Source organism: Vicugna pacos, chromosome 15 (genome assembly GCF_048564905.1).
Source record: "Vicugna pacos chromosome 15, VicPac4, whole genome shotgun sequence".
Lineage (NCBI taxonomy): Eukaryota > Metazoa > Chordata > Mammalia > Artiodactyla > Camelidae > Vicugna > Vicugna pacos.
Genome location: NC_133001.1, coordinates 33,929,334 through 33,954,902, shown reverse-complemented (window position 1 = coordinate 33,954,902; position 25,569 = coordinate 33,929,334). Strand labels below are relative to the sequence as shown.

General features: G+C 37.1%; 1 protein-coding gene across 3 annotated transcripts in view; it reads right to left on the bottom strand.

Moving 5' to 3' along the window:
- The window catches only part of SOS1 (SOS Ras/Rac guanine nucleotide exchange factor 1), a 137,480-nt gene extending 113,263 nt beyond the window's left edge, over window positions 1–24,217 (bottom strand). For all 3 annotated transcript variants that reach the window (XM_006211479.4, XM_006211480.4, XM_072937877.1), the window contains exon 1: window positions 23,489–24,217. In XM_006211479.4, coding sequence (XP_006211541.1) covers window positions 23,489–23,575 — 87 coding nt within the window. In that variant the 5' untranslated portion in view covers window positions 23,576–24,217. The remainder of the gene's footprint in view (window positions 1–23,488) is intronic.
- Between the last annotated feature and the right edge of the window lie 1,352 nt (window positions 24,218–25,569).

Here is a 25,569-nt window from a genome sequence, read left to right as displayed (position 1 = left end):
GAAACAATCAAAGGAAGGAACTTCAGAACATTAGAAAGGAAGGAAGAATGAGAAAATACATGGGTAAATACAATAAGCTTTCCTTCTCTTCTTGACCTTTCTAATTATGTCTGAAGCAAAACTGTAACACTGACTTGTGGTTCTAAATGCATGTAGAGAAAATATTAAGGCAATCATCTTATAAACAGAATAGAATAAAAGGAGGGAGGTAAAATTCCTCTATACTTCACTCAAGCTGATAAAATGACACCAATGAACTGTGATAAGTTATGTACAGTTGACCCTTGAACAATGTGGGTCTGATCTGCATGGTTCAACTTATAGGGGGCTATCTTTCAACAGTAAATATTACAGTACTACATGGTCCATGGTTGGTAGAATGCAGGGCTTCAGAGGAACCACAGATGCTGAGGGCCAATTATAAGTTATACGCAGATTAACCCCCACCTTGTTCAACGGTTGACTATATACGTCATGTAATCCCTAGAGCAACCACACAAAAAGCTATACAAAGAAATACTCAAAAAACATAATAAATAAATCAAAATGGAATTCTAACAAATGTTCAAGTGGCCCACAGGGAAGTAGGGAAGGAAAAAGAAAACAAATGAAAAGATGAACAAAAAACAGTATCTAAAATGGCAGGAGAAGGGGGTGGGTATAGCTCAGTAGTAGAACGCATGCTTACAATGCACAAGCTCCTGGGTTCAATCCCCACTACTTCCATTCAAAACATAAATAAATAAAATTAAGTGGCAGGCCAAGACAAAACAGCAATAATTACACTACATGAAAATGGTCTAAACATACCAATTAAAAGCAGAGACTGCAGAGTGGATCAAAAAACATGACTCAACCATGGGCCATCTACATGACAGTCAATTCAGGTATAATGATACAAGTAGATTAAAAGCAAAAGGACAGAAAAAAGACATATCATGCAAGCATTGATCAAAGGAAAGAAGTGGCAATATTAATATCAGATAAAGTAGACTTCAAAGCAAGGAAATTTACTAGAGACTGAGAGGGACATTATACAATGATAAAAAGGTCAATCCACCAAGAAGACACAGCAATCCCAAATGTGTATCCACCAAACCACACAGCTCCAAAATATGTGAAGCAAAAACTGATAGAACTGAAAAGAGAATATACAGACAAGTTCACAGTTACAGCTGGACAATTCAGCATCCCTCTCTGAACAATCAGTAAAACTAGATAGAAAATCATAAAGAATTTGAAAGAACTCAACACCACCAACAGTGAACAAGAACTGCTCAACATTTATAAAATACTCCATACAACAACAAAGGAATACACATTCTTACCAAGTGCCTAAGCAACATAAAACAAGACAAAATATATCATGGACTACAAAACAAATCTAAATTTAAAAGAATTGAAATATTAAAGAATAGGTTCACTGACCATAACAGAATCAAACTAGAAATCAGTAATGGAAAGATAACAGGAAAAACTCCAAACACTTGGAAACTAAACAACACAGTTTTATCTGAATAATCTTTGGATTAAAGAGGAAGTCTCAAGGGAAATTTTAAAATACATATATAGAACTAAAGGAAAATAAAAACGTAACAGATCAAAATTTACGAGATACAGGTAAAACAATGCTAAGAAATAAATTTATAGCACATTATAAAAAAGCCTCAAATCAAAAATCTAAGTTCCCACCTCAAGAACCCCTAAAAGAGCAAACTAAAAGCAAAGCAAGAGAAAGGAAGGAAATAAAAAAGATATAAGCAGAAATCAATAAAACTGAAAACAGAAAAATAGAGAAAAATCAATGAAACAGCTGGTTCTTTTAAGAGATCAAAAGTTGACAAACATCTACCAAAACTGACAAAGGGTAAAAAAAAAAAAAAGAGAAGATGCAAATTACCAACATAAGGAATAAATCAGGAATGAAACATGAATATCACTATGGACCCTGCAACTACAAAAGGATAGAAAGGAAACACTATGAACAAGTAACTCTGCATAGACATAACTTGACATTTAGAAGAAATGAACCAATTACTCACAAAATGGAACCACAACCTACCCAATATGAAATAATTTGGCTAATCATATACTTATTAAATAAACTGAATTTGTAATTTCAAAACATTCATAATGACTCTCCAGATCCAGCTGGTTTCAATGAAAACTATAGCAAACTTTAAAAAAAAAAATTAACACCAATTTTCCATAGTCTCTTCTAAAACACAGAACTGAAGGAAACACTTTCAAATTCATTTTAATAAGCTAGTACTACCCTGATAACAAAACCAGATAAAGACAGTATAAAAAAGGAAAACTATAGGCCAATATCCTTCATAACTATAGATCCTTAACAAAATATTATCAAATGGAATTTGGCAATATAAAAAAGAATTATACACCATAGCAAAGGAGAGTGTATTCCAGGAATGCAGGTCTAGAACAATATTCTAAAAATGACCAATGTAATCTACCACATTAAAGAGCTAAAGAAAAAAAATCACATGATTCATCTCAACTGAGGAAAAAAGGTATTTGACAAAATTCAACACCCATTCATGGGGGAAAAAAACAAACTCAGAAAAAAGAGGAATAAAAGGGAGCTTTCTCAACTTGATAAAGAACATCTACAAAAACCTAAAGTTTGAGAGTGAAATACAGAATGCTTTACCCCTAAAATCGGGGAAAAAAAGATACAGTGTTCACTCTAAATACACTTACTGAACATGCTGCTGAAAGTTCTTGCCAGTTCAATAAGACAAGAAAAGGGGGAAAAAGACACACAAATTTGAAAGGAAAAAAAAAAACTGCCCCTATTTTCCAATTACATGATTATCTAGGTAGAAAATTCCAAAGAATCTACCAAAAAACAAACAAACAAAAGAAACCCTAGAACAAACAAGTGAGTTCAATGAGATCATAGAATACAAGATAAACATAAAATTCAACTGTATTTTTCAGTATACTGGTAACGAACACATGGACATAAATTAAATAAATAAAATAAAATAAAAGAATCCACACATCCAAAATATGAGCTGTAAATCTATCAAAACAAGCACAAGACTTGTATGCTGAAAATGGCACAATATTAATGAAGAAACTCAAAAGATCTAAATATAAATGGAAAGGCATTCTACGTTAATGGAATGGGAGACTCAACATAGTAAGGGTGTCAATTCTCCTACCCCTTTAAATTAACACATGAGTTTAACAGAATTTCTACCAATATCCCAAGCAAGATTTTTTTTACAGCTATTGACAGGATTATTCTAAAATGTATATGAAAAAGGAACTAGAATAGCTAAAATAATTTTGGAAAAAAATAAAGTGAAAGGAGTCACTCCACCCAATTTCAAGACTTATATAGCTACAGTAATAAAAACTGTGTAGTACTGGAAGAGAGAGACACACACATGGAACAGAATAAAGAAGCTAGAAATATGCCCACAAAAATATGCTCAATTTTTGACAAAAGTGCAAAAGCAATGCAATGGAGGAGGGATTATCTTTCCAACAAATGGTGCTGGAGCAAGTAGACATCCATAGGCCAAAAAAAAAAAAAAAAAAGAACTTCAACTTAAGTCTCACATCTTACACAAAAATAACTCAAAATGTATCATGTACTTAAATGTAAAATGTAAAACTATAAAGCTTTTAGGAAAAAATATAGGAGAAAAATTTCAGGATCCATGAATATGCAAAGAATACTTAAGACTGGATACTAATCCATAATAGGAAAATACTGATAAACTGGACTTCATCCAAATTTAAAGCTTTTCCTCTGAGAAAGACGCTGTTAGTGGATAAGCTTAAGACAAGCTAAGGAACGGAACAAAATATTTCCAAACCACATACCCAACAAAGGATGAGTTTCTAGAATACATAAAGAACTCTCAAAACACAACAGTAAAAGAGCAAACAATCCAATTAGAAAATGAGCAAGACACATAAAGAAACAATTCATACATATGTAATATGACATACATACAAGCTTTCTCTACAATAGTGTTTATAATACAAAAAGATAGAAAATAACCTCAATGTTTCTCAAAAGGAGGCTAGTTAGATAAATTATAATACAACCAAATAGTATGTAACCATAGAAGAGAATAAAGGTGATGATCTTAACTGCTATGCTCTCCAAAATATATGTTGAATGGGGAGGGGGAATGAGGGTACTAAAAAGGGTATGTCAAAAGAAAGGAAGAAGGAAAGGAAGAAAAGGAAGGAAAGGAAGTTGTTTGGTTGATTGTTTTTTTAGCTCCTGAAGCTCAAGGGAATCTCTGCCAAAACACTATGGAAACACAAGCTAAGGATCAGAGACAGCAGTAATTACACGTAACAAGGAGTACAGTATCTGGAAAAAACAAAATCTTAGGAAAGTCATTAGACAAACATACTATAATACAGCCTTCAACAATCAAAAACAAAAGGAAATAAAAACAAGAACAACCAACCAAACAGTAAGCCCTGGGGAAAGGGAAGAATCTGATTTCAAGAGTAACCACATTATATCATTCAAATGCCCAGTTAAAAAAAAAAATCACATATCATACCGAAAGAAAAAAAAAAAAAAAAGAATGGTGCAAAGGAACAAAATTAACTGAGAGAAATTGTCCCCAAGGAAGCTCAGATATCAAACTAGCTAAAAACTTTAAAATAACTTACTTGAATATGTTCAAAAATGCTTAAAATAAAAGTGAATGGAGACTAAAGGATCTGTGGGATAACAAGTAGACCAAAACATGCATTATGGGAGTCTCAGAAGGAGAAGAGCAGAAGGGACAAAAATAATACCTGTAAATGCCCCAAATTTAATGAAATACATTGATCTACAAATCCAAAAAGTTCAATAAAATTCAGGTAGGACAAATCCAAGAGACCCACACTAAGACACATTGGAATCCAAATGCCCAAAGACAAAGACAGAATCTTAAAAGCAGCAAGAGAAGCAACCTTTCACATACAAGGAATCCTCTACATCAGCAGCTTATTTATCAGAAAAACTATGGAGGCTGCAATATAGTAGGATGGCATGTTTAAGTGCTGAAAGAAAAAAAGTGTCAACCAATAATTCTACATCTGGCAAAACTGTCCTTCAAAATGAGGTACAAATTATGATGTTCCCAGATAAACAAAAGCTGAGGGAGTTCACTACCATTAGACCTGCCCTACAAGAAATGCTAAAGATACTCCTATGACTTGAAATGAAAGGACACTAAACAGCCACTAAAAGCTATATGACAAAATAAAGGTCTCTAGTAAAGGTAAAATACCCTGGGAAATATAAAAACTAGTATTATTGTATACTTGGTTTGTAACTCCATGCTGTATCTCCTATAGGATTTCAAAGACAAACGCATAAAAATACAATTTGCAAATCCATGATACTGGATACACTATGTATAAAGATACAATCTATGATGACAACATAAGAGGATAGGACTGAGCTGTATATAGGAGCAGAGCTTTTGTATGCTACTGAAGTTAAGTTCATATCAATTCAAACTAGATAGTTATAAATTTAGGATGTTAAATTTAATTCCCATGCATTACCACAAAGAAAATATCTAAAAAACACACACAAAAGGAAATAAGAAGGGAATGGTTCATTACAATAAACTAACTAGGAGGGGGGAAAAAAAGGCAGTATGTTGTGGAGGAAATGAGAGACAAAAAGATACAAAATTTAACAACAAAAAAAGCAATATGATGTCAGAGGTCCTACCTTACCAGTCATTACTGTACTTTAAGTTTAATTGGATTAAACTCTCTAATCAAAGCCACAGACTGGGAGGATGGATTAAAAAACATGATTCAACTATACGCTGCCTACAGAGACTCACTTTATACCCAAAACTATTAATAAATTGAAAGTGAAAGGATGGAAAAAAGATATTCCATGAAAAATAGACAGCAAAAGAGTGCTAGTGTAGCTATTCTAATATCAGGCAAAATAGACTTTAGGTCAAAAACTGTTACAAGAGACAAAGAAGGACTTTATATGCTGATAAAAGGGTCAATTCATCAAGAAGATAAAACAATTATAAACATATATGCACAAACAAAAGATTCCCAAAAGATATGAAGCAAACATTGACCAAATGGGAGAAATAAAATAGTTTTACAATAATAGTTGTTCAATATATCAATTTCAACAGACAGAACATCAAGATAGAAGGTCAATAAGGAAACAGGGCACTATAACCCAGTTAGGCCTAAATGACATATATAGAACACTTCACGCATTAACAGTAGAATAAACATTTTTCTCAGGTACACATGGAACATTCTCCTGGATAAGCTATATGTTAGGCCACAAAACAAAGACTCGATAAATTTAAAAAGACTGAAATCAAAGAATCTCTTCTATGATAGAACCAAGTTAGAAATGAACAACAGCAGGAGAACTGGAAAATTCACAAATATGTAGAAATTAAACAACACATTCTTAAACATCAACTGTTCAAAGAAGAAATCCTAAGGGAAATTAGAAAATACTTAGAAAACATATAAAAACTTATGGATACAGCAAAGACAGTGCTTAGAAGGAAACTTATGATGTTCATAGCAGCACAATTTACAATAGCCAAGACATGGAGACAGCCTAAATGTCCATCAACAGATGACTGGATAAAGAAGATGTAGTATATTTCTACAATGGAATACTACTCAGCCATAAAAACTGACAACATAATGCCATTTGCAGCAACATGGATGCTCCTGGAGAATGTCATTCTAAGTGAAGTAAGCCAGAAAGAAAAAGAAAAATACCATATGAGATTGCTCGTATGTGGAATCTAAAAAAGAAAAAAATCAAAAACAAAGCATAAATACAAAACAGAAACAGACTCATAGACATAGAATACAAACCTGTGGTTGCCAAGGGGACGGAGGGTGGGAAGGGATAGACAGGATTTCAAAATTCTAGAATAGATAAAGATTATACTGTATAGCACAGGGAAATATACACAAGATCTTATGGTAGCTCACAGAGAAAAAAATGTGACAATGTTCATGTATGACTGAAAAATTGTGCTCTACACTGGAATTTGACACAACATTGTAAAAAGATTATAAATCAATAAAAAAATGTTTAAAAACAAAAAACAAAAAAAGAAGGAAACTTATGGCTATAAATGTCTACATTAAAAAAAGATCTCAAATCAACATCCTAACTTTATACCTTGGAGTACTAGAAAAAGAAGAAATTAAACTCAAAGCAAGTAAATGATAAAAATTAGAAGTAAATCGGAGGAAAGAAAAACAATGGAGAGACTCAATGAAACCAAAAGCTACATCTTTAGGAAAAATCAACAAATTGGGCTGTCTCAGAAAAAGAGAAGACACAAATAACCAAAATCAGAAATGGAAGTGGGGGCATTACTACTGCCCTCACAGAAATTAAACAGATTATAAAAGAATACTATGAACAATTATACACAAACAAACTAGATAATGTGGAACAAACGGATAAATTCCGAGAAACACACAAATTACCTAAATGGACTCAAGAAGAAATTTAAAAATCTCAACAAACATATTAACAAGTAATGCCCCTGACTCAGTAATCAAAACCTCCCAACAAGGAAACGTCCAGAATCAGATGGCAGAACAGATGAATTCTACCCAACATCTAAAGAATTAATACCAACCCTTCCCCAAAACAGAAGGAAACAGTTCCTAACTCATTCTGTGAAGCCAGCATTACCTTGATGCCAAAGGCAGATAAAGACATCATAAGAAAATTACAGACCAACATCCTTTATGAGTATAGATGCAAAAATCCTTAACAAAATACTAGCAAATTGAATCCAACAGCATATTAAACTGCACCTTGACAAAGTGGAATTTATCCCAAGAATGCAAAAGTAGTTCAATAACAATGAAATTAATCAATATAATATACCACATTAACAAAATGAAGGAAAACAATACACATCATCACTCAATTAATTTAGAAATGGCATTTGACAAAACCCAACATCCTTTCAGGATTAAAATCTTCCTAAAACTAGGAATAGAAGGGAACTTCCTCAACATTTCAAAGGACAGCTATGAAAAACCCATAGCTAATATTATGCTTAATGGTCAAAAACTTAAAACTTTTGCCCTAAGATCAGGAATAAGACTAGGATGCCCACTTTACCACTGCTATTCAAAATTGTACTAGATATTCCGAGCTGAAGCAATCAGAAAAGAAAAAGAAATAAAAGGCACCCAAATGGAAAGGAATAAGTAAAACTATTTGTTTGCTGATGACATAATCCTATACTAGAAAAATCCCCAAGTATCTATAAGAAAGTTACCAGAGTTGGTAAATTAATTCAGCAAAGCTGTAGAACAGAACCAACGCACAAAAAGCAGATGTTTCTATATACCTGCTTTGTGCAATCTGAAAAGGAAATTAGGAATGTAATTCCATTCAGAAACTAGAAAAATAATAGCCTCTAAAAGTATAAAATATCAAGGAATAGATTTAACCAAGGAGGTGAAAGATTTTTATCCTGAAAACTACAATGCATTACTGAAGAAAACTAAAGACCCAAATAAATGTAAAGACATTCTGTGTTCATGGGTAGAAAGATTTAATATTAAGATGCCAATACTAACAGAAACTATCAACAGATTCAGTGCAATTCCTATCAAAATTCTAGTAGCCTTTTTTGCAGAAATGGAAATGCCAATTCTCAAATTCATATGGAATTAAAAGAGGTCCTGAACAGCCAAAACAGTCATGAAAAAGAAAAACAAAGTTGTAGGGCTCACATTTTCTGATTTCAAAACTTACTACACAATGCTACAGTAATCAAAACAGTGTGATACTGTCATACAGACACACAGACCAATGGAATAGAATTGAGAGTCCAGAAATAAATCTATGTATCTATGGTCAATTGATTTTTGACAATGGTGCCAAATCTATTCAGTGGGGAAAGATCAATCTCTTCAACAAATGGTGCTGGGACAACAGGTGTCCATCCACATACAAAAGAATGAAACTGGATACCTAAACTCCCATCAAATACAAAATATAACCTCAAATGGGTCAATGACCTAAATATAAGAGCTAAAACCATAAGAAAACTTAAGGGTAAATCTTCATGACCTAGGATTTAGCAATGGATTCCTAGATATGACACCAAAAGCACAAGCAATAAAAGAAAAAAAGATAAACTGAACTTCATCAAAATTTAAAAGTTTTGTGCAAAGGATATTATTAAGAAACTGAAAAGACAGCATCTTAGTTGTGTCTGAATGGGAGAAAACATTTATAAATCATGTATCTGATAAGGGTCTAATATCAAAAATATACAATGATGTCCTAAAATTAAACAACAAAAATAAAAAACAATTTTAAAAATGGGCAACAGACTTGACATTTCCCTAAAGAAAATATACAAATGGCCAATAAGCACATAAAACGATGCTCAACATCATTAGTCATTAGGGAAATACAAAGCAAAACACAAAATGAGGTATCATTTCACACCAACTAGGATGGCAGTTGAAAAAAAAACAAACAGAAAATAACAAGTATAAATGAGAATGTGGAGAAACTGGAACCTTTGTGCATGGCAGGGAGGAATGTAAAATGGAGTGGCTGCTGTGGAAAGCAGTATGGCAGTTCCTCAAAAAGTTAAAGAGACGACCAAAATGACCCAGCAATTCCACTTCTAGATACATACCCAAAAGAACTGAAAACAGGAACTCAAACAGATACTTCTATACCAATGTTCAGTGTAGCATTATTCAAAATAGCCAAAAGGTAGATATAATCCAAGTGTCCAGTAAGAGATAAATGAATAAGCAAAATATAGTATATACACACTGGAGTATTATTCAGCCTTAAAAAGGAATTAAATTCTGATACATGCTACAATACTGATGAATCTTTAAGACATTATGCTAAATAAAATAACTCATATACAAAGGGACAAATATTGTATGATTCCACTTTTATAAAATATTTAGACCAGGCATAAATTCATAAAGACAAAGTACATTAGAGGTTACTAGGGGCTGAGGGAGGGGGAAGTTGGGAGTTATTGCTTAATGTGTACAGAGTTTCTGTTTGAGGTGATGAAAGGTTTTGGAAATAGATAGTGGTGATGGTTGCATAACATTGTGAATATAGTTATCGGCACTTAAATATACACTTAAAAATGGTTAAAATGGCTAATTTTATGTTATATATTTTCTACCACAATAAAAAATTAAGAGAAAGTTATTAAGTATGTGTACAGAAATCAGAATCCTATGCAAGTCCTTAAACAAAATAGATGTGAATGTAATTATAAGTGCATTCCATTACAAAGTACTGGATCATATACTGAAATCTTACTTGCAAAGGGTTTAAATTATAAGTAAGATAGAAAATGGGAGTTGTCTAGATAGAAAGGGAAAAATTTTCTTTCAGGGATTATAAGAGAATAACTAAGAATATTAAAATGCAGGAGGTACCAAATATACCCAATATTTTATAACTATTAATGGAGTATAACTTTAAAAAACTGTGAACCACTATGTTACACACCTTAAACTTATATAATATTGTAAATCAACTATACTTCAAAAAAAAAATAAAACAAAATGGTAAAAAAAAAAAGAAATACGGGAGATAAATAATTTGAAAAAAAAACTGGAATTTAAGTTAGCTTATTAAAAAAAGTGTCTGTTAACTTAAAACTCAACATTTTTTTTATCCCAAGACTTGTTTTGGGGGTTTTTGTTGTTGTTTTCTTAAACCCTGCACCAAACAACTTTCTATATACTAGGATTGATCCCATTTGCAATTGGGTTGCTTTTAATGTATACGGCCAGATTATAGACCTTTTTTATCACCAGATACAAGTTTCATAAAAGCAACAATTATGTTTTACTTTTTAATTGTATGTCCCTAATGCGTGCCATACAATAAGTAACAAATCTGGTGAATAAACGAAACAGTCAAAAATAAGCAGGAGGTGGGGAGGGCATAGCTCAAGCAGTAGTTTGTGCTTAGCATGTATGAGGTTCTGGGTTCAATCCCCAGTAACTCCTCTAAAAAATAAATGAATAACCCTAATTACCTCCCCCTCAAAAAAACAAAAAAGCAGAAAAGCAGCATTAAGGAAACTTTTCTCAAAATCATCTTCCCATTACAGTTTTAAAATACCTACTTTAGGTGGGGAGGGTATAGCTCAGTGGTAGAGTTTGTGCTTAGCATGCATGAGGTCCTGGGTTCAATCCCAGTACCTCCATTTAAAAATAAATCTAATTACCTCCCCCAAAACAAACAAAAAAAGTTAACAACAACAAAAAAAGCCCTCTAAAAATAAATAAAATACCTACTTTAAAAATAGTATCTGAATAATTCAGGGTCCATAAAACCAGAAGTTTAAATTACTTCTTTTCTACAGCGTATGCCCCCATCCCCAACTCCAAAGGGAGGTTTTCAGAATTTGACTTTATGAGAAATTTCTTTTATTGACTTGTGTTTGTCGGCCTGAGGTAGTCCAGACTAGAAAGGAAAATCAACAAGCACTCATCTTCATAACTGGATGGCTGGACTACTCAAGGTATTGCTGAAGTGCTTGAAGTGTTCTTGATTCACTAGCTCGTATAATAATGAGTATTATTTGCATTGTTTTCCTTTGTTTTTAGTGCTTTATGTTTTTGTACATTAAATGTTTAACTATGAAATAATCATGAATATGAAATGTAAACTTTGATAACTGCTAAAGCAAACTGTACTATTAATATCATGATAATTAAGTTTTGACTTTAAGAATTCATCCTAAGATATATTTTCTAAAACATAAGCAGTAATAGAGGGAACAGATTACCCACTTTAAGTGGGGGAACACTGTAATTCAATTATCCCCAATCAGGCTACTTCTAGCCAGAGATGGCCCTGGCTGGCTAAAAGAATGAACCTCTCAGATCTCTGACTCCAGGAAAAATAACCGACTTAGGGCCCCAGCTGCTGCACTCTGAAATCCATCACAGTGCTTGGAGGCCACAGTTGTTACTGACTGCTCCCAGTCAATGAGCACCAAAGGCATACTAAAGCAGGCCTAGTCCTGGGAGGTGAGGAATCCCTGTGATAGGCAACTTTCACTCAAGGACTTCCTGAGATCTGGGTGGACTTTCCTTAGAACTGTACTGCAGTCTACAACACTTTCACCCAAAGTTCCTTCCTTCCTTGCCTCTCTCCTTCACATGGAGTCAGACTTGCATCATGGTCTGACGACTCTCCCTGCCTCCTTCCTCGTTTTCTCTCAGAAGCACTTCTCCTAATAAATATCTTGCATGCTTATTCCCATCTTGGCATCTGCTTCTCCCTTGAAGCATTACATTTTTTTTTTAATTTAGCCACTTTAAATGAATTATTTCTAAAGTATAGTATTTGTTTCCCTATTCGCTAAAATAGAATACACCAAACATGATAATTCCAATGCCTTTTGACTGGTGAAGATCTCAACTATGACCTACCAAACTCATCAGTAACTATATTCTTGAGGGGAAAGGCTCAGAACCACACAACTTAACAAATGTATACTGAGCACCTGCTATACATGAGAAATACGCTAAGCATTATAGGAAACAAAAAAGTGACCAGGATCATATCTTGCTCTAAAATAACTCCCAATGAAGAAGTGAATACTGGGAGATGAGCACTTTAAAGGGCAGACTGTCAATAAGTACTAAAATTAAGGTACAAAGTACTAAAGAAATTAAGAGACTGATTCTACTCAGGGCATGAAATTGAAGTAGAAAGCCTTTGTAGAGGAGATGGCATTTGAAACGTACACTGAAAAACATCATCAGAGCCTTCAGGTTGCACCTGCCCATAATTAATGAGGAAAGTCCAACAAAGACGCCTTCCATGTTTGCCATACTGGGCTAACTGCAATGCGTAAATCCTTTCTATCACAATTCTCTCACACTTTCTCATTCCCAAAGTACTGATGGTTTCTTAGTTCCCCTCCAAAGGTGCTACTCTCCCAGTATTCACTCATCAACATTACCACTTAGACTCCTAAGCCAGAATCCTGGGAATCAGCTTTGACTCCTCTCTCTCTTACTACCCTGATATTCAACCACCAATCTAACTCTAAGTTGAAAATCAGTCCACTTTTCTTTATCCCCACAGCTACATCCCTAGTCAAGACCACCATCATCTCTTCCATGATTGCTGCAAAATCTCCTAACTTGCCTTCCTGCTTACAGTTCTGCTATCATTTAATCTAGATACCACAGAGCAAATAATGATCCTTCAAATTTCATATCTAGTTATCAATATCCTACTTAAAACCCTCCAGTGATTCTCAACTGCTCAAAAGATAAAATGCAATAATTTGGTTCACAAGATCTGGTCCCACAGTCCAGACTCCAGCTACTCAGAATTCCCAAGATGCTGAGCCCCTCCTGAGCTCCAAGCCACCACAAACCCTTGGAACAAACACACTTCCTCCTCATCCTCACCTGGATCACTCCCACTTAAAATATCACTTCCTTCATTCCCAAATACAAGCACACAAAGATAGTCTCCTAGCTTCCTACTGCCATCCCAAGACCATTACATCTTAGCCCTTTCCTTTACGGTCTATGTTATCTATTCACTAACTAGTGCCTTTAAAACTCTTACTTTTTTTTTTTTAAATTAGGTTTATTTATTTATTTACTTTTTTTTTTTCTTTAGTGGAGGTACTGGGGATTGAACACAGGACCTCATGCATGCCAGGCATGCACTCTACCACAGAGCTATACCTTCCCCCCAAAACTCTTTTTAATGCAGCAGAACCCTTCCAACAAATGCAATCCTATGCAGAACCCCAAGATGTAAAAGAGCTGTGCTTCTAAGCCTAAAGCAAGGGATTTCAAAACCTCTTCCTTCCACCTCCTTCTGTCCTAAGAAACTTCCTCCCCAAAATCTAAGGTACAGGACAATTACAACACCACTGTTCTGTATTATACTGTCTACTCAAAGGAAGCAACACGGTATAGCAGAAAGAGGTGTCTTTGAAGCCAGACAGGCTTAGGATCAAATCTGGATTCTACTCAGTTATAAGATCTTGAGCAATTTGGCTCTCTTAGGATCCATTTCCTCAGTTGTAAAACTCAGCTGTAAAAATTACCACCTTGAAAAATCAATAGGTAGAACAGAGATAAGTACATAAAGTACCAAGCATAGTGTCTAGAATACTGGCACAAAGCAGGAACTCAATAAAATGCTATGTGCCATGGTTTACCCAGGAAATGTTGGTTAACATCCAAAATCAATGTAACTTACCATAATATTGACAGAATAAAGGAGAAAAACCCTATGGTTATCTTAACAGACAGAAAAATCACTTGACAAAATTCAACATCCATTTATAATTTTAGAAAACCCCAACACTCTCAGAAAACTAAAAATGGAAGGGGAAACCCTCAATCTGATAAAGGGAATCAATGAAAACTATCAGCTCATATCACACTCCATAGTGAAATAAGACATACTTTTCCCTTAAGAATGAGAACAAGGTAAGGATGGTTATTCTCACTACTTTGATTCAACAATGTAATGGAAGTCTAACCAGTAAAACAAGGCAAGAAAAAGAAATAAAGAAATAAATGTCAGACTGCCTCTATTTGCAGACGATATAATTATGGAGAAAATTCTATGGAATCTATAAAACAACTATCAGTAAGGTCAAAGGATACAAGATCAATATACAAAAATCAGCTACATGTTTACATACTCATAGCAAACAACTGGAAAATAAAATTTTACAATTTACAACAGCACCAAAAAACAAAATATTTCAGATTAAACTTAACCAAAGACAAGTAAGACTTACATATTGAAATCTATGAAGTGCTGCTGAGAGAGATTCAAAAGTCTAAATAAATGGAGATATATACCACATTAATGGATCCAAAGATCTGATACTATTAAGAGTCAATACTCCCTAGTGATCTACAAGTTCAATGCAATTACAATAAAAATCTCACCAAGGTTTTTTGGTAGAAATTGATAGGATGGTTCAAACTTTATATACAAAATCTAGAAATAGTAAAATAACATTTTAAAAGAACAAAATTGGAGGACTTACACTACCTAACCACAAGACTTACTATAAATCTACAGTAATCAATAGTGTGGTATTGGTGTAAAGATGAACAAAAGACCAGTGGAAAAGAATGGAGACTCTAGAAAAATACATATATATTTACTTCACATATATTACATATTTAAATATACATTTACACAAATATATAATATATATTCATTTAATTTTCACAAAAACATCAACACAATCCAACAGGGAAAGGAAAGTCTCTTCAACAAAAAGTTCTGAAATAACTAGATATGAGCATAAAAAAGAATCTCAGTTCCTACCTTGTATCATACACAATTAATTTGAAATGGACCACAGATTATATAAAAGCTAAAACTATAAAGCTTTTAGAAACTCGCATTAGAAGTATGTTTTTATGACTTGATGGCAGGCAAGGGGTCTAGGACACACAGCAATAACCTTAAAAGAAAAAAAAACTATAAATGTGACTCCATCAATATAGACAAGCCACAGCTACAAGAAAACATTCATGAAACATATATCTAATGCAGGACAGTTAACCAGGATATATAAAGAACTAAAAACAACTCAATTTTTCAAATGGGCAACAGATTTACACAGCCACTGCCCAAAGGAAGATATGCAAATAACCTAAAAGAATATCAAAAAGCGCTCAGTATCACTGGTCATCAGAATAACACAAGTTAAAACCACAGTGAGATATCACTACAAATCCATCTCAATGACTAAAATTAAAGACAAATAACACCAAATACTGGCAAGGATGTGGAGCAACTGGAACTCTCATATACTGTTTGGGAATGCAAAATGGTACAACCACTGTGAGAAAAGGTCTGGCAGTTTCTTACAAAACTAACAGACATTTAGTCTATGAGCCATTTTTACTGGTATTTATCCAAAAGAAAAGATTTCTACAATAAGATCTGTATAAAAACATTCATGGCAGCTTTATCCGCAACAGCCCCAAACTGGAAACCTCCCAGGTATATATCCACTTGATAAACAAACTCTGACATATTCATATGACAGAAAAAAGGACTGAAATCTTAATAAACACAATCGCAAAAGCCTTACCAAAAATATACACTGTATGATTCTATTTATATGATAGCCGAAACAGATAAGATTAATCTATGGTAGGATGATAAAAGATCAGAATAGCAGTTGCTTCTGGGAGGTGGGGACAGGAATTGACTGAGAAGGCACATGAGGAATATTTTAGGAGTGACGGTAATGAGCCTTATCTTTTTTTTGCATTGAATTGCATTTTTATTCAGGTTATATATAAATGAAGACATAAGACTGCTTGTTAGTAATCATTCATGTCTCTGCTTTGCCCAGCAGCCACCCTTTCTCCTCTCTGACATAATCATAGAACTGAAAGTCAAAAGGAACCTTAGAGGTCAGCTAACCAACTTGTCTTGAGAAGTAGGAATCACTCCAAGTACTCCTGAAAGGTGGTTTTCCAACCTTTTCTTGAATTATTTCATAAGATTAATTTATGTGGTGGAAACAATATAAAAATGTTGTTCCCACTGTAAAATGATTATGAATCAATAAAAAATGTAAAAAAAATAAAAAAATAAAAAATAAAAATGTTGTTCCTTGTAACTACGACTTTACACATTTAGAAAGGCAAGAATGCACAAAATCTTCTAGATATATCTTATAAACATTAAAATATCTAAATAAAAATGGGCTAACTATCCAACTCTCAGCTAAAAATCAAGGTAAATGATATGAAATTCAAAGACTGTCATACTGTTTAAGCAATGCTCAAAATCTTGGTAGAAGCTTGAGTGGTATTCATATGCCAAAACTCATTAAACGTACAATTAATATTTGTGTCTTCCACTGTACATAAATTTTACCCAAAAAACAAAAAGAACCATAAATAAATACTGAACTCTAAGTTAATGACATGCATGCTGAAGTGTTTAGGGGTAAAGTGCACTAATGTTCACAATTTACCCTGAAATCCATCAATACATGAGACGGATTGGTGGATGGATAGAGAGGACAAGCATGTGATAAAGAAAACAGTAAAACGTAAAGCGTAGAATCTAGGTGATGGGTATATGGGTGTTTATTGAGCAATTCTTTCAACTTTTCTGTACATTTTTAATGTTTCATAATAAATGTTGGGTAAAAAACTTAATTACAAGTCAAAAAATATTCTAAAATGAAGTGCAAAGTTCTCCCAAATTCCAGCTACAGCTGTAATAAAAAAAATACAATATGGCGGGTAGCTGCCACTTTTATTACTATTTGGTTACAGCATCCTCGCCCCTGTGATTTCCGGACCTCCTTACCACTGCTGGATTCTAGTCTTCCTCTCCACAATATACACCACAATTCTTGTGGACTTCATCGTCATCCATGTACGCAACCCATCATTCAACACACCAACTTCACAGCTCTTAATTGTCTCATTTTCATCTTTGGAATCCTTAAACTTCAAAATATAATTATCATCATCTCTAATCTTAATCCTTTATCTGCTCCCATTATCCTCTTCAACTAATCAGGATTTCTAATCCATGGAGTTCTCATTTATACCTCCAATATTTATCTGTCTACAATATAGCTGTACTTTCTATTATTTGAACTATCCCTATACTCTTTGTCGCTACTGCAGTCACCTGCAACCAATTATCCTTCTCTACCCATTTACCTGAACTGATCAATGCTGCTGGAAGAAATGTCACAATGAATGTTACTCCAAATTTATAATCTCCCCACTCAGCACTGCTCAGCAATTCCTTTCTAATTCTCTGGCTGGCTCCTTCTACAGACTCCACAGCATCAATTCCAAGACTTGATCAGCTTCTTAAACTCATTACTCATTTCTCTTTCCTCACTCTATGTAAAGGATCATGCCTTTCATTTCATCATGAAAATATAAGTTACCTAGCATGAACTCCCCTGCTCCCCAACTTATGAAGCCATCTTAACCTCATTCCCTTCCATCTTAGAAGAAAGGATGTCATCACTCCTGCCAGAGGTAGTATAACATCATCAGTACTGTTTAAAAATGTGGACTCTATACAAATTACCCTTTCCTAACTTCAGTTTTCTCTCTTATAACATAGACATAATAGAATCCTGTAACAATTAGAGAACACACGTGAGGCACTTAAAATGGTACGTGGCAAATAGTTCAAGCTAAATCCCACTGCTGTGTTCCTGATCTCATCTCCTTGTTCAGTATCTTTACCAGTATTCTTTTATCAGCTCCCTCCCCAAAGGCTCCCAACATAAACAAGTTTCCATCACCTTCAAATAAAATACAAGTGTCTTCCCCAACGTGAATCCCCTTCTTGCTACAGAAGTATCTCTTTTCCCTTCATTTCCAAGCTTCTAGGGGAAAAAAAAATCTGAAAAAAGTCACTTGTCCTTGCTATTCTTCTTCCATGCTCTTCCATCTTCTACTCTGACACTGAAACTGCTTAGCCAGAAGTGACCCCTTAGGTATCAAATCTTAACACTTTTCAGGGACCTTACCTGACTTTTCTATAGCCTGACACAGTTCATAACTCTTTTCTTGAAACTCCTTCCATTCTCAGCTTCTTGGACACTAGGATCCATTCTTTCTGACTCTTTCCTTCTTAACCTGTACTCACTCCTTTCCCTCTGCTCTCCCCCTACACCCTATTGTCCATTCTCTTCCCCCAGTTCTGATGCCAGCCCAATTTCACCCTTACGTCTAACCATTTCCAATGAGTGGCCTCATCTACTTTATTTTTTTAACATTTTCTTTGAGGTACAATTGACATACAATAAATTGCACATACGTGAGCCATATAATCTGTTAAATTTTAACTTACGCACACACTCCTGAAACTACGGGTACAAACAAATGAACATAAAAGCCTCCCCACAAAACAACTACTAACTTGCATTCTGTCACTGCAGGTTAGTCAGCATGTTATGTAAATAGAGTTATATAGTATACACTGTGAGGGTTTTTTGGTCTGGCTTCTTTCATTCAACTTATTTTGAGATTCAGCAATATTGTCATATATACCAACAGTTGATTCATTTTTACTGCTGAGTAGTATTCCAATGTATGGCTCTATCATAATTAGTTTATTCATTCACCTGTTGATGGATATTTGGGTTGTTTCCAGTTTTTTGCTGAACAGAACTGCCATGAACATTTATGCACAAGTTTTTGTATGGATACAGGCTTCATCTATTCTCATGGCTCTACTTACCCACCTAGAAGTCCCAAATCTGTTTCACCAGATACTAACAACCAATTGCCAATTTCACAAGTCCATGTGGATAACCCAAAAAGAATTTCAAGTCAAATCCAAAACTCATCTTATTATGCCACTCTTGCCACCCCAAAGGGTTCTCCGCCTACACTATCTTGACTAAAAGCACTCAAACCAGAAAAGATTCCTCCTGCTCTCACCACTTCCCCCAATCACTCAGTGAGTTGCTATATCCTGTCAATTTTGCCTCTTAAACACCTCTCAAATAAAACCCATCCCCACATTTCCATCCTAATTCAAATGCACCCTTACCTCAAGGTCATCTCATCTTTTGACTTGACTGTTTGTTTGGGGGGCTTTTTGGGGGGGTTAATTAGGTTTACTTCTTTTTTTATTTTTAGAGGAGGTACTGGGGATTGAACCCAGGACCTCATGCATGCTAAGCATGCGCTCTACCACTTGAGCTATATCCTCCTCCTTTGTCTAGATTGTTAAACTAGCCTTCTAACTTTTCTCCCTTACCTTGGGTCTCATTCTTCTTCAATCCATTTTCTATTCTATGGCCAAAATGGATTTTCTAAAATTCAAATATGATGTTACTCTTCTATTTAAATTCTTCAATGACATCTATAACCTCAAGGTAAAATTCAAACTCCTTAGCTTAACATACAAAAAATTCTCTATAAGCCAGTTTCCTCTCCAAACTCACCCTTTGCCACTTCCCATCATGTTTGAACTTAGTCATTTCTGGGTGATGTCAATTACTTTTTAATCCTTAGTGCTGAGGGCAATAATTGGTCTATAGTAGGTATAATATACTTATGCAATACATAAGGTAGGAATTAGACTGAGAGATGCAGTGAGACCTTCTGGGCATATTCAGGAAAAGTAGTAGTCCAGTCTGGCTAAAGCATAAAGATTACAGTATCAATCCATTCAGAAAAGCAGGGTGAAGCCAAGTCATCGATCACCAGCAATTCTATGCTAAAAGCTTAATACACACTTCATTCTATGCCTTCAAAAGACACCAAATGTTCTGAACAAGAGTGTGACATGTTCAGAAGTGTCCTATAACTTCTGAAATTTAAAAAATAAATAAAAGAGAAGTAAGGGGCAATGAACTCAGTTAAGAGGCTAAAGCAGCAGTCTGGGAAAGAGGACTCAAGAGTAGCTGGAGTAGGAGGGAACAGATTAAAAGAACATGTCACAGAAAACAAACTTATGGTTATGGAGTGGGGAGTGGGGGGAAGGGATAAACTGGGAGTTCGAGATTTGCAGACACTGACTGGTATACATAAAAGAGGTAAACAAGTTTATACTGTATAGTACAGGGAACTATATTTGATATCTTACAGTAGCTTAGGGTGAAAAAATATGAAAACGAATATATGCATTTTCATGTATGACTGAAACATTGTGCTGTACACCAGAAATTAAATTGACACATTATTTCAATAAAAAAAAAAGCTAAAAAAAAAAACCAGAACAAGTCAAAGGGGAATGAATCTACAGGATCTGCCTGGGTGTCGGCAGTAGTAAGTCAGAGAAGACGCCAAATTTCTGAACCAGTCAAATAAAATAATAAAGCTGTTAACCAAGAGGCTTTTTTCTCATGGTAGGTAGAAAGGAGAGAGCTAATAGTTTTGTTTGGGTTTTCCCTCACCCATTCATTCAAACTTTAGTGTCAACCAGGTATCAGGCACTGTATGCATGGAGGACAAAATGAGAGTAAAATATCATCCCTGCTCTCAAGGACCACCCAATTTAGTTGGGGTGGGGAGAAGGTAAATAAACAGGAATTTAAAATTAACTGTTAAATGCTAGGCTAGGGTCCTAAAAGAATATTTAGACTAAAAGAAAGACTATGTAACTCAGGCCTGAGGATCTGAGAAAAGATCTGAGGTCTAGTGAGTCCAGAGGATGAACAGTGTTAGGCCAAGCAAAAGGCAGTCCAGGTGAAGAAAACAGCATGTCCAAGGAGCCTCAGGTAAGATAACACAAGCTGGATGTATCTGCCAATAGTACAATAGGTCTAAAGGAAGCATATGAAGGAAGATACGGAGATACCCACATGAAAGTCTATAAGCAGATTTTGAGCTACCAAGAGCACATCCAGATACGGAATGTAATTTCAACCTTGTCTTTTGTGGCTTAGAATCATGGTTAGTGGATATTTTAAATAAGAATTGGAAGAATCTTACTTATCAGCTAGATTGTGTACACTTCCACCTCCTCCCATCACTTCTACTATCATGCAAAAGTATCTCTGCCTGAAGTCAAAGCTGGTTTATGCAAATAAGCAAAGAGGATCGAAGGGGGACTGTGTTAAATCAGAGATACATGTCTTGTCTAAAGAAGACAGCCATTTACTTAGTTCCAGCAGTTTACTGCCTTGCTTGAATGCTGGCCCAATGCAGAGAGATCTTCCTATTCTCCAAGGAAAGCTCAAAAATTAAGATTTTATGTAACAGTTCCCATTTTAAAATATTGGCAACTAATTACATTAAAAATAAAACAACACTATGCCAGCCAAACAAAATGCTTCTGTGGACAAATTTCAGCAAGGGCCACCAAAGTGGCAGAGTTAGACCCGGACTGAGAACTCCTATAATGCTCTTTTCACTACTTCATAGGACCCTCAACTGATGGGGTATCATAGTGATTCCCCTGGGATAGGAGTTGCTTGCCTCTAAGCAAAATAGCCCCAAATTGACAGTGCTTTATGAGTTCTTTAATATATTTTCAGTAATTTTTCTTTCTCCTCCCTACCCCACCGCTACCTTGGTCAAGATACCTGCTTCTCCCATCACTGAGACCTTGTGCTCCCCTTCTCTTATAGTCTGCCAAGCTTGCAGTAAAGCCAAAAGTAAACACAGTGAGAGCCTGACAGGATTTCTAATAAATTAAGTACTGTAAGGCATATGGCATCTCTTTGGTTTTCTTAGAAAACAATAGCACAGAGATGTCTGTGACTAGTCAGACACCTGAGCAAAAAAGTCACTAACATCTGAAATAAACCAGCAAATTCTGCTAACAAATAAAATATAGTTTCCATTGTAAGATACCGAGAGGGGGAGAGGGAGAAAGGGCAAAAGGGAAAGCAAAAGTTGCTGGCACTTGAGCAGTATCAGGCACCTTTTAAAACAGTTTTTAATAGTATAAATGTTTAGAACAAAAGGTACGCTATAATCTCAATTCTCAGTGAGGAGGAAAATATTTTTTAAACAAATAACATGAAACATTCTTTGAGCAACAAGAAAAAGGGATTTAGAAACACTATTAAAAGTAAAGCTATCCCTGTATTTATAAGGGGAAAGGATAACAAAAAATACTCTGGTAGTTTTTATATTCATTCAAACATCAGTTTCTGATGTTTTAATGTATTTATTAAGTCACAATGCTGCGTTAGAAGCTTTGAAAATTTAGCAACATTTTCTAATTATACTAAAACATTTAAAAGAAAAGTACAGATCATGGGGTATATAACTTTCGATAACAGTGTGGGAAACTCGAAGAAACACATAAAAGTTAAAATTTCTAATCAACAAACCGAAAGACAGTACCAAGATTCTCAGACTCAGAGAGAGACAGAAAGAGAGAACGAGAAAGAAAGGAAGGAAGACAGAAAGAGAGAAATAGTGGCATGTGCACACTCCCCTGTTAGTCGGAGGAGTGGGGGAATTCAGAGGAATGAGTGATTACAGAGGGCGAGCAAAGCAGGCCATGTTCCTGCTGGCAGGCGAGCTCTGCAATTACTTAGAGCAAGCATTATAGCCAGAGCATTCTCGAGCCCACTAAAAAGAACAGACTGCACATCTAAAACCGGAGGCTGACAGCAGCTCTGGGATAAGACCGGGAAGGCGGAAAAGTGGCCTGCTTTGACCTCCACTGAAAACTGAGGCTCCTCCAACCCTCATCTCTGAATCAGGGGCACGGCATTAACCTCCCAGCGACTGGATTCTTCGGACAAACTCTCCCTGGCTCCCTGCGGCCTTCCCACCCACCGGGTGAATGTCAACACCGAGAGCTAGCGGGTGTTGGGGAACCTCTACGTGTGCGCCGTCCTTTCAGGGAAGCGGCGAGACCGGGAAAAAAGACGGCCCCGCGCGCCCCGCCTCCCCAGGCTTCCCCGGCCCCCACCCGGCATCCTAACAGGAGATGCAGCCTGGAAGAGGGGTCCCGCGCGCGTCTCACCTTTTTCAGCGCAGGCACCAGCAGTCCCCGCCACTTAGGCGCGTTCTCCTCGCTGAAAAACTCGTACGGCAGCTGCTGCGCCTGCATGGTGCCCCCGGGGCGCCTCTGGGAGGGGAGAGGGGCGGCGGCGGCGGCGGCCGGGCCGGGGAGCCGCGAGAGGGCGAGCTCGCGGCACGGAACAGGGCCGCGGCCCCAACGGACGGCCCGGCCCCCTCGGGGCGCCGCGCAGCTGGGCTAGCCCCGGAGTGGGGCTTGGGGGGCGAGGCCCGCGCCCGGCCACCCACCCGACACGGGCACCAGCCGCGGAGAGCGAACGCAGCCCGGAGGCGGCGGCGGCGGCATCCCGCACCACCGCCCCGGGGCCAGGCCCCCCACCCCTCCGCGGCCCGCCGGCGCCGCCCGGAGCTGCCCTCCGCCGCGGCCGCCGCCCGCCCGCCCGCCGGGGCTGCACTCCCGGGCCTGGCCTGGCCCCGCGGCGGAGCCGGCGGCTGGGGGAGGGCGTGTGGAGGGACGCTCCGGTCGCGGCGCCCGCTCCACGCAGCTGGGACCCCGAAACGCGAGCGACCCGGGGCGGGGCGGAGCGGAGCTCGGGGTCTAGCGGGGGAGGGGAAAGGCCCGAGGTCGTTGTTGGGGAATCTCGCTGCCCTGAGGTGCGGCCGCGGCCGACGCCGACGCCGGTGTAGCTCTCGAGCTTCCTACTAGCGAACTGAACCTGCTCGCTACTGAGCATGCGCCGCCGGGCAGGGCCGGTTCGCTCCGGGTTTTCCGGCTCCCCAGCCAAGGAGGAGCAACGCGCGAGTGAGGGAGGGCGCCCTGCCGGGCTGTGGCTGCGCCCCCGAGGGCGGCAGGGGGAGGAGCGACAGGGCCCCGAGAAGTCGAACCCCGGGCCGAGTGGGGCCTGCTGGGTGGAGTGCTAGCTACGGTGAAGCGGCCCCCATTGTGTGGTTAAGTCGGGAGAGCTCCCACCCTTCTCTTGGAGTCCCGCGGCCTTTCGTTTCGGAAAGGGTGTGATGTGTGTACTTTGTTCCCCACATGAAGATAACTGCCCAGAGCATGCGATGTATAGTAAACAGACTGGACAAAAGATAGGTGCCTTTCTCACGAAACCTACGGCTCAATATTTCTCGGATAATAGAAGTAACTGCAGTGTTTCCAATCTGGCTTCCCACATCACCAAGAATAAAATGTGTACGTGTAATATTGATATTGTGTGTGTTTTTCAATTCAGTGTGTTCATCTTTTAAACCTATTTCAGATATGAACTCCAGAAGCCACTTAGGTCCAGTGGAAGCTGAAGCCTCTCCTGCAGATCCCAGAGCACTATACTCAAACCCCTCTCACAGCATTTAGTTTATCGTGTTCTCTATCTCTGCAAGGGTCAACTAGATAACAAACTCCTGGAAGCAGATCTTTTCCACCAGGGGCTCTACACAGAATAGGTACTTAGTGTATGTTTGCGGAATGCTAAAGGAGCATTATCTGTAAGTCGTTCCTCTACCCAGGGATGCAGGGGTTTGTTTTTAACAGTAGCACTGTGTGGCTAGCGCCTCGCTCGAAGTTTTACCATTAAGCACTTTCATTTAATCCTCATAGCAATCCTATTGTTTTTGTTTCACAGATGAGAAGACAGTTTAGAGAACTAGCCTGGGTGTAAACTGATATTATTTATACCCTGCTATTCCAGAGAATAACCAGGATCACATAGTTGAAAAATGTTTAAGCAGTGGTTCTTAATATCTACAAGACCTCTTTGAGAATTTCAGCAAAGTCTTAGGTCCTTTCCTTCTAAAATGTATACACATGATTTGCATTTTAAAATTATCCGCACCTTCAAAGTGTTCAGAAGGACACTTTGAAAAATCATCCGTAAGTCCTCTGGGTAAGAGGCTCACCACGTTCCAGCCACACTGGCCTTCCATCTATTCCTAGAAAACATCAACCTCTTTCCTGCCTCAAGGGCTTTGCTCTTCCCTCAGCCTGGAACTCACTCTGTTGCTAACTGTTCACTTGTCTGGTTATAAACGTCACCACCTCCGAGAGACCTTCTGTGACCCCGCTAAGTAGTTCCCACCTATACTGTT